Genomic DNA, 9,805 nt, shown 5'->3' on the forward strand with positions numbered 1-9,805 from the left:
ACCTTTTGCAGCAGTCCTCTCCTCTGTGGAGCTTTGGTCCCTGTTTTCCATCTTCATTCTGATCCCATCTGGTTTTCATCATTTATACTGGTTTTGGGTGGTTAGGTGTTCCCTATATTGTTTTCTAGTGAGGATATGAATTTATTTGGATCTCTTATGAGCAGTTTATAGAGAATTGGAGTAAAAAGAAACAAGTATATGGGCTCAGTCTGCTGTCTTGAACCAGAAGTTGAAAAGCTCTTTGTATAGATTATCATAACGCTTACCACTTTGCACTATAATTGCCTATTCCCCAGTGTGACCCCCAAGGACACAGACAAGGCTGTGCTCATACTAGGATGCCTTCTAGTGCCTGGTGATAGAATGTTGAATAGTTGATGTGAAGTCTTTGTAAGTCCAATATTTGGTCTCACTCAGGAACAGTTTCTCCTGTGACTAATTTTTTCCTGTACATGGGCCATACTTTCCTGTTTTTTGCTGGTCTCATTTTGTTGGGGGGGGACTGGTTGTTGTTTCTTTAGATAATATAATGTGGCAACTCTGAATATCAGACATACACCGCCCCCCACCCCCACTGTGTTTGTTGTTGCTGCTGTTTGTTTGGTGACTTTCCTGGATTAATGTTGTGAAGTATGTATTTCCTTTCGTGTTCCACCACTGGTGCCTCTGCTCTGTTAGCTTAATGGTCAGCTAATGATTGCACAGAGATATCCTTAAATGCCTTGAGCTAGGAAATCTTCTACCCTTTTCCAAGGAGTTCCATGTGGCCTGCTTTCTTTCAACGTCAAGTTTACAACTCCACCTTAGCCTTTACTTCCTGCCTGCAGAGACCCTCGAAGCCAGCCAGAACTGAGAGATTGAGGCCCTTTCAGGCCTTTCCTGATCATGTGCACACTCTTCTAGACCCCTAGGAATATGTCAGAGCTTTTCAACCTCCCTTATAAGCATTTCATTTATCAGATCTTCCTTTTAAATTTCTGGCTGGGCTTTTGTTTGTCCCAGCTGTTATCACAGTCTTGGGCAACCGCAATGTTGAATAATTAAAGCTGATTATGTTTGACAAACACCCTGGGAATAGGGTTTTTCCCATGAAGGGAGCTCTAAGTAGGGATATGACTGCTGGGGGGGTAGGGGGTTTCCCATGAAGAGAGCTTCAAGTTAGGTGAAATAATAAAAACACCCCTAAGTGAAGCTTTTCTAGGGAACTGCAGTCCAGGTCAAACAGTAACGACACGCTGGCGATGGGGCTTCCTGAGGAGCCCCTGGCCCAGTCTGTTCCTTCGGATAGCTACAGGCTGCTGGGTTTCAAGGCTACTGTGAAGCTGGGATAAAAGGGACAGGAGAAGGCCAAGTTCAAACACCACAAACTCCACTGTTCTTACCAAAGTTCAGTAGTTTCCCTTTGATAATCCCTCTTCAGATTGTTGTTAGCCTCTGGTTAATATCCAGATATAATCTTGCCAATGTTTTGTTGTTTTTGTGGAAGAATAGATTTGCAGAAGTTCTTACTTCACCTTCCAGAAGTCCCACCTCTGCTAGGGACCATTTCTACGCTCAGGCTTTTGTAGGACTTAACTAATCAGGAAGTATTCATAGAAATAGGATTAAAGTAATGCCCTCATCCTGGAGGTATCTGGGTTAAAAAAATAAAAGACACTTAAAGGAAGAAAACACTTGTCTTAGGATCCATAGGAGTCATCCCAAAATATTGGGGTGATGTAGGCTGCCAGGACACACACCGTGGCCTGGGCACCCAGCCCACTGACCTCTTGGCTGCTTCCCCGGGCAGCTGCCTCGTACAGGAAAAGGAGCTGCCACGTGAGTATTTCCTCGAGGTTACAAGATGCATATTCATTATCCTCACCGCTTACCATCAAAGAAAATTATCTCATTTCCACTTTACAGATGAAGAAACTGAGGTTCACAAAGGTCAAGTCACACGCCCACGGTTAGAACACTCATGGGTCTCCCACCAGTCACAGAGCTGGGAACAGCAGTCATAGGTGTGCCTTGCCCCTGCCATGAACACCTGCTGAGCAGGGCTCCCAGGCCAATTGCTCCTTTTGTTCAGGAGCCAGAGCTTCTAGACACTTCCCCCAAATCAAGGGTGGCAAGGGCAAAGCCTGGTTGTGACTTCAGGGCTGGTAGTGTAGGATGGTCCCCTCCCCATGTATGCAGAATAGAGTACGCAGGCCTGAGCCCCCACCCAGGCCACTGCAAGCCAAGCTTGTGTCTGCAGGACAGGGGGGCATGTCCCCAAATGTCCCAGCCTCCTGACCAGCCCACAGCGCCACCTATTCCCACTGATTGCAACAAAGGGGCATATTCATTACAAAGCCATTCATAGAAGACAAGCTTTATTTCGATAGCTCAAAAACCAGTAAGGAAATAAGCACAGCGACAACAGTGCCCTCTCGAGTGCTAAATCATCTTCAGATGCATGACCTCACTGGGTCTTCACAACCATGTTGCATCGGGGGCACTACTGGCCCACTTTACTGAGGACTTGGCAGTGGCCAAGATGCCTCCCTGCATCTGGTCCAGCTCCTCAGTCCCCAGGCGGGCAAGGCTGCCACAGGCACATGCAGATACCTTAACTTCCTCGGCTCTGAAACCAGGGGTCAGGCCACCCACTTCTAAACAAAGATGCTTGTGGGGTCTTGGCATCCCAAGAGCCCTGGCACCTATGCATGCCAGGGATTGCTAGGTCAATGGCGGCTGTGCCAAGTGGCCAGCCAAGAGCCTTGACAGGCCCCTGGCACAAAGGAACCTGGAGCTGAGCAGAGAGACCACAAGCGCGCTGACCGTTGCTGAGCCAGGTCTACAACCAGGCTCCCCATCGGGGAGACCATTCTGGTCTGGTCAGGAGGAGGGACTCCTCCTCCTACTGCTGGCCCAGGAAGGGGAAGAGCCACCATCCCCTACCTTCCTCTCTCTGCTCTGCTTGTTACCAACCCGCCTTTCTGACTTTTCTCCGGAAAGAGGGCGGCTGTACCTTCTCCACCTGCAGGGGACAGCTCAGAGCTAGGTCCCATCTGCCACTCACACCGCAGGCCTGCTTCAGGTCTCAGAGCAGGAGGGCCCCATGTCGGGACCACTGTCTCGATCTCCCAGCGACACATGGGGCACTTGGCTGTGTCCCTGAAGACCCGCCAGGCACAGCTGCTGCAGAAGTGCGTGTGGCCGCAGGGCACCAGGCAGGTGTTGGCAGCGTGGTGGAAGCAGATGGCACACTCCTCTCCTGCGGTGGCTGGGAAAGGGACAACATAGGTCAGGGGCATATGGGGTCAAGGGTGGGCCGCCTACGCATGATATAGCCACGGAACGGAGAACCAGGCAGTCATGTCGGGGAAAATATTACCTTGTGAGAAAATGCTCACAGTGTAATCAAGTGAAAAAACTTGGTAAGAAACCATAATGTACACACATCGATATCAAATTCCAGTTTAGAGGAAAGAAAACAAAGCTGACTGGGGGAAAACCCACCGAGGAAGTAATGGGTGCTTTTCTTCTTTTTACTTCCTTCTTTATCCTTAATATTTTTTTATTCCTGTTCAGCAAAGCTTCTACTACGAACGTGGGCCGCTTTTGTAAAGCAGGGACAAAGTGACATCACCAGCTCCTAAATGTGCTCTCGGGGCTTGTAAAGCTGGCCGCTGTTCTGGAAGGCAGAACCGCCAGACGGCTGTTGGGTCCCGGTAGCAGAGCCATATTGTCTGGCCTGAAGCCTGTGCGAGACTTGATGGGACTCAAAGCCTTTCCTGAGCTCCCAGGGCTGGGGCCTCTCCGGCTCCCCTGGGGCTGGAGGCCTGGGGAGTCCCTGGTGCTCCAGGAAGCCACTTACCTTCAGGACCAGATGGAGTCTCCTCAGGGAGAGACCTGAGTGCGGCTGTGGGGAAGGCACTGGCCCCGGGATCTAGGGCAGAGAGGGAGACTCAGGCCTGTGGGAGCAAAGCCAGGGCGCCCCGGCCCCTACCCCGAGGCAGTGCCCATGGCCTTTCTTTTCTGGGTGGCAGTGTGTGAGAGCTCCCGGCAGATCTAGTGGCCCCGTCCCAGCCGACCCCTTTCCCAGCTTAACCCAGCAGAGAATTTGTGGGGCTGTGGGTCCTTCTCCCTAAACCACCCTTCCTTCAGACACCACCTCTTTGCCCTGCTGCCACGGCCTGAGTGGAGACCCTCAGCATCACCAGCATGGAAATCCACCAGGTGGTGGGGGACACAGCTGCTTGGGCCTCACCCCACACCTACCAAATCAGGCTTTCCAGGGGCGAGGCTCCAGCAGCTGTGACAAGTGGTGTTGGGGGGACATGGGCCCCCAGCCCAGGAATGCCAAAATTTCTTCTCCTGGGTGTTTCTGTATCTACTCCCTCCCCTGAATCCACTGGCCTTGCAGGCGGCTAGAGGGACGGTCTTGTTTTCCACCCACTGACTGCACATCTCACCCTTGCCCCACAGGCTGTCTTCTTGCTCATCTCTACCCCTCACACTTTTGTTCCCTTGGTTTGCCACTCTTTCTCCAGTGAACTCCTACTTAGACTGCAAAGCCCCACCCCAAAATTTCTTCCTTTGTGAAAGGTGATCAGCCTTTTAACTGATGCGTGGGGCGCTGGCCATATCTTCTTATAATTCTTTAGAGACAGGTTGCTCTTCCCATCCCCAGCTCCCATCTTCATAGCTGACACTGGCAGGAGCCCATGGAAAAACTAACTGAATATGAATGAATGAATGAATAAATGAATGAATGAATGAATGATTCTCCCCGGGGCTCTGGATGCGGGTGGAGTACACCCGAAAGTCCACCGCCCCCCTAGGGCAGTGCCTGGTCCCTGCCGATGGCCTCACCCAGCAGCTCGATGGCCTTGGTGGTCCCGTACACATCCATCACCGCCCAGAGAGGGGCGCCCGTGGGCACGCCCTTGCGCAGCACCAGCCGCGGGCCCCCGTTGACCTTTGCGCTGAGCCGGCCTCGGCGGTTCACCCAGAAGCAGACCACGTCCCCCGCCAGCGCGCAGTTGCCTGGCAGCATCGCCGCCCACGTAGGGCTCTGCTGCTCCAGGTCCGGGCACACGAAGGGAGGCAGGCTGGGCGCTGGCACGCACGCGGGGTCCAGGCGCGTGAAGCCCACGCGGAGGCCGCCGTGCCAGCCGCGCTCGTGCCCCAGCACGCGCAGGGCCACGGGCTCCCCGGGCCGCACGGGCCGCTGGCTGAACACGATGCCGTCGTGGAAAGTGGCGAGTCGGCGGGCGGTGCTCCGCCCCGGGCCCAGCAGCACCTGCGCGCCCTTGGCCTCGGCGTGGAAGCGAAGGGCCTCCAGGGGCAGCTTGGCGTCGGCGTCTGCAGGGGCAGGGGGGCGTCCGTGAGGGCGGCCGGGACCCATGGGTGCGCATCCAGCCACCTGGAACATTCCTTCTCCCGACCCCCAGCATCCTGGAGCAACCATCCCAGCTCCCTCGGGGCCACCGCCCCTCCCCTCATCCTGGGGACCCCAGAGACCTGCTTAGAGCTGGCCAGGAGCCCGCTCTGCCTCTCTGGGATCTGAGTTCCTTCAGCGAAAGCCCTGAGGCCTCAATTCCCCTCCCGCAGGGTGGTTGTAAAAATAAAAGGCATATAAATTCTTTGGTTACTCTCTCCCCCCACATATGCACAACCCAAGGACACGGACAATGGTGGGGAGAGGGACTGGGGAGGGGGAAGGGACGGGGTGGAGCGGGTCATTGGGAAGAAAAAGGGACATCTGTAATATTTTAAACCAAAAAAAAAAAGAGAAAGGCACCGGTTGTAAAAGCTGATGCGTCCAAGGCTCTCAGCCCCCGGTGGTTACGTGGTTGTTACATAGCGCAGGTTTGAGAACGCTGGTGTCCCACGCTCCTGGCTCTGTTCCCCAGTGTGTTTGTTTAATGTGTCATCTATGTTCCATCTGTCTCTGCTTGGCTCTGGCCTATGGGTCCCGGGTTGGTGCTGTTTCCTTGTCTCACTTTCTGATTTTCCTGAACACCCTCCCTCACTTGTGAAGGCCAGGCCTCCAGTGAGGGGCCTTCCTAGCCCTGGGGGAGGGGGTCCTGGCAGCTTCCTTCCAGTGAAGCGCAGGCTGGAGAAGGGGTCCCAGGGGGTCCTGGGGTGAGCTTTGAAATCAAGGGACTTCCCAACCTGACTACGAGGCAGCCAGGAAGGGAAGTTGCTTACTGGGCAGCTTTCCTCTCAACTCCAGCAACCTGGGGGAGGCCTGGCGGAAGCTGGAGAAGCTCCCTGCCCAGAACTGCTCTTAGCTCCCCAAGCCTCCTCACTCACCCCTCTCCTCCTGCACCTCCTGGCCCTACTCTTTCTGGGTTGGGCTAAATATAAAAAGAGGCTGAATATAAAAAGAGCTGAGTTCAGTCTGAGCCTGAGTCAGACCCCAGCACAGAGGAGTCCCCAAGTAACTGAATGTGAGGAATTAAGTGCCCACCTGGGCAGGCATTGGGCTGGGGTGGTAGGAGCTCCTGGTGTAACCAGCCAAAGGCCCCCCAGCCCCTCACTTGGCTGGGTCACTGCCATCCCTGAAGTGGGCACTGGCAAGGAGTCCCGGAATGGGCTTGGTTAGGGGGGTGAATGGCATTCGAGCCCTTTCCACACACTACCATGTCCATTGCTGCCCCCACCCTGCCAGGCAGACAGACCCCTCCTGGCAGTGGGCATACAGCCTCCGGCCTTGCAGGGTAGAGCTAGGGTTCAAACAGGAGTTGCCTGAGCCTGGCCTGGATGCAACCCCTACAGGGAAAGTGCACCCCTGGGCTGAGGGACAGGAAACCCCTCACCCTTAGCTCCTTGGGCTGAGAGGGTAACCTGTAGAGGTGAGCCTGACCTGGCTGGACAGGCTGTCTCCTCTCCCTCAGGAAGGTCAGTGTGTGGAGTTTCTACCCCATATCCTGCTCGGCTGCCCTGGACAGAGACTGACTCAGGCAGAAGTGACTCTGGGACAGGAGGGGGGCAGGGAAGGAGAGCAGCCAGGTTCCCCGTGACTAGAAGGCAGTGCAGGGAGGAGGAAGGCCCCGCCCCAGGAGTGGCTTTGGCAGCTGCAGGAATCCCTCTGCAGGAAGGGGAGCCCTGGGGACTCTGGCAAAGCAAGCTTGGTCCTGGACAGGACTTGATGGTCTGCAAAGCTTGCCTATCTCTGCCTTCAGAGCTTCCCAGCAGCCCTTGGGCACAACGTGCTCACCACGGTAGAGGAGGGAGGCTGAGGGGACGCCCAGCTGCACAGGCCACAGGCTGCCAGGGAACATACCCAGGCTCTCCTAACAAATGACCTCACAGCCCCTTCGAGGTGCTGCTGGTAGGGGAGCCAAGGGCTCCAGAGAGCCTGCAGGACTGCATAGCCCACCAGGGCTCCTCCCTCTACTGAGCACTGGGCTCTGTGTTTGGAGCTGGCTCACAGTGGCATAGAAGCTGTGGGTGCTCACCCCACCTATGCATCCCCTCCCTCAGGGCCTGCAGGGCTCCCTGGCCCCCGTCCTCCCACCTGGTGCACCTGCCTCAGGATTGATGATGAGGATCCGCCTTGGCTGTCATAAAACATGAGTTGTGGCCTTTGGATGCCCGCCCCACCCCCGACACACACACATACACAGGGGATTCAAAACAGAGAAACTTTGCAGAGAGGCTCTTAGATCTAAGTGACTGAGAGTCAACCTGCTGCTCAGTGAGGACCCCCAAGACTTCCATCATCTTCATCACCGCCCTCCAGCCACCCAGCTTCTCCAGGTGCCAGGTGCCCACTGAGTGCTTTACAGCCTTTCTCCGCCCACACCCCATGGGGAAATTCTCAGAGGGCACTGAGCGTGGGGAAGATATGCAGGTTGCTGCCGTCTCGCAGCCAGAGCAAGGGGAGCCTGGGTGCAGCTCCTGGACCCTGCGCCCTGTGCTGCCTCCTTCATGGCACCGCCTGGGATCCAGAAGCAGTTGCCAAAGCTGGTCCCACCCCAGCCCCAGGCTCTGGGTGCCACCTGCTGTTGTGCGAGCCCTCAGTGCTGCTAGGGAAAGGGAGGGGAGGCGGGGGGGGGGGGGGGCTCTTTGCCTGGAAGGGAGCAGTGTCCAGAGAGGCGTGCTCATATCTCCGTAGGTAAAAGCAGGTTCTCCATCTCTGCCCCTCACACAGAGGGACATCATGGCCTCTGGGGAGGTGCACCAGTGTGCCTGGTGACGTTTTGGTCAGTGCTGCTAGCAGTCCTGTAAGCCAGCAGGTCAGCTGCTCCGGCTCAGCCTTCAGATGAAGGAAAAGTGACCTGCTCCGGGTCCTACAGCTCAGCTTTCACAGCTGGAACCCCCCATCTCCCACCTGGCCCCCTAAACTCCATCGCTTCCCCCCCAGCCAGTCTTCTCCCTGAGAGCAGGACCTGAAGGCAGCCGGGCCGTGTGGGTCATCTGGCGATGACAGGGATGGTGGACTCGGTCACTGGCCTCTGTTGGATTCTTGCAGGGGCAGGAAGCTCACAGCCTCCGTGCCTCACGGCAAGAGCCCACCAGCCAGGTGTGCCAGCCTGATCAGAAGCTCTTTCTGAGCGACACTGACCCTGCCTGCACCTATGCTCCCTGAGCCTGCCCCTTCCCACGCCACCCTCAGCAATGGCCCAGAGCCTCCCCTGCCTCTTGCATCCCTGTCCGGGGACCACGCACAGGGCTCCCACTCACCGGCCTGGGAGCAGAGCTGGGCCCCCATTGGGTCTGGAAGGAAGGGTCTGAAGAGGCCAGTAGACAAGTCACCAGAGTCTCCACTGGTCCCCTTGTTATGGGCTGGGATCACATTACAGAGTTGATGATTAATTAAATGTTGGGAATTTCCTAATGTTTCCTGGCTGCAGCTGGCCAATCCGAGGGAAGCAGGGACTGGGATGGCCTGGGTGGGATTTAGGGGAGACTTCTCGCCCACTTGTGAGCAGTCTGTGCGTTTTAATTGCCTGTTGCACTTTAATAAGTACCTGTGCCCACATGACCCAGAGGCCCTGATTCCAGCAGCCTGGGGTAGGCCCGCATCATTTTTAAACACCCTGGTAGCCCGGCCCAAGTGGCTCAGTTGGTTGAACGTTGTCCTGTGCACCAAGGGGTTGCCAATTGAATTCCTGGTCTGGGCACACACCTGCGTTTCGGGTTCGATCCCCGATGGTGTTCGGACACATCGATGTTTCTCCCTCTCTCTCCCTTCCTCTCCCTAAGCATGTCCTCAGGTTATGACTAAAAAAAAAACTACCCTGGTAGACTCTAACGTACCCAGGGTCTCCTGGAGAATCCCCTGGCACACAGAAGGTGCTTAAGTGATGTTGCTGAGGTAAGCCAGCTGAATTATCTGTTTCTTAGGACTTGTGGAGAGGCCCAGTGGGGTCTCCCAGAAAGAAGGCGAGGCAGGTGGAATGGGAGAGTGTGATGCTCCCCGATCCTTGCTGGGGCTGGAGTTTCACCTTCCAGAACCCACCTCAAAGTGCAAGTCATCCCCAGAAACTCTGGCTCCCAGAGTTTCCCCTGTGACGAAGAGACCAGGAAGCCTCGGCCCTCCGTTCCCACAGGGACGCTGAGGCTGGGGGAGGGCAAGTGGCTGGCTTTCACCTAGTGCTTCTCACTTTTCTACACGCACATGACTCTCCTGGGGAGCTTGTTGAATGTGGATTGATTCGGAAGGCCTGGGCGTGCCTGGTAGCACGCTTCCCTTAACAGAGTGGCTCTGTGGACCCTACTTTAGAGACAAGGCCCCAGGTTAGTCTGGAGGCTTGTGAGTACCCTGGCCTCCACCTCCAAGCTAAGCCGCTCCTAGGACCCCAGATCAAGGCCATGACCATGA

General features: G+C 55.8%; 1 protein-coding gene across 1 annotated transcript; it reads right to left on the reverse strand.

Annotated features, from left to right (window-relative positions):
* Nucleotides 1-2,336: 2,336 nt before the first annotated feature.
* Nucleotides 2,337-8,740, reverse strand: NEURL3 (neuralized E3 ubiquitin protein ligase 3). The gene is made up of 4 exons (XM_081156408.1): nt 8,665-8,740; nt 4,843-5,334; nt 3,845-3,916; nt 2,337-3,250 (listed from the first exon to the last, which is right to left on the reverse strand). Exons 1-4 carry the CDS (start codon nt 8,690-8,692, stop codon nt 2,922-2,924), a joined length of 921 nt encoding a protein of 306 aa, XP_081012534.1. The 5' UTR covers nt 8,693-8,740; the 3' UTR covers nt 2,337-2,921.
* Between the last annotated feature and the right edge of the window lie 1,065 nt (nt 8,741-9,805).

This window comes from Miniopterus schreibersii (genome assembly GCF_964146895.1).
Source record: "Miniopterus schreibersii genome assembly, chromosome: 13".
Classification (NCBI taxonomy): domain Eukaryota; kingdom Metazoa; phylum Chordata; class Mammalia; order Chiroptera; family Miniopteridae; genus Miniopterus; species Miniopterus schreibersii.

Excerpts from the sequence above, each read along its gene's own strand:
- NEURL3 (XM_081156408.1), bottom strand. The coding sequence starts at position 8,692 with ATGGGGGCCCAGCTCTGCTCCCAGGCCG. Across the intron at positions 5,335-8,664 it reads CCAGCTCTGCTCCCAGGCCG|ACGCCGACGCCAAGCTGCCC; the intron begins GTGAGTGGGAGC and ends CTGCCCCTGCAG. Across the intron at positions 3,917-4,842 it reads CAAGGCCATCGAGCTGCTGG|ATCCCGGGGCCAGTGCCTTC; the intron begins GTGAGGCCATCG and ends TCTCTGCCCTAG.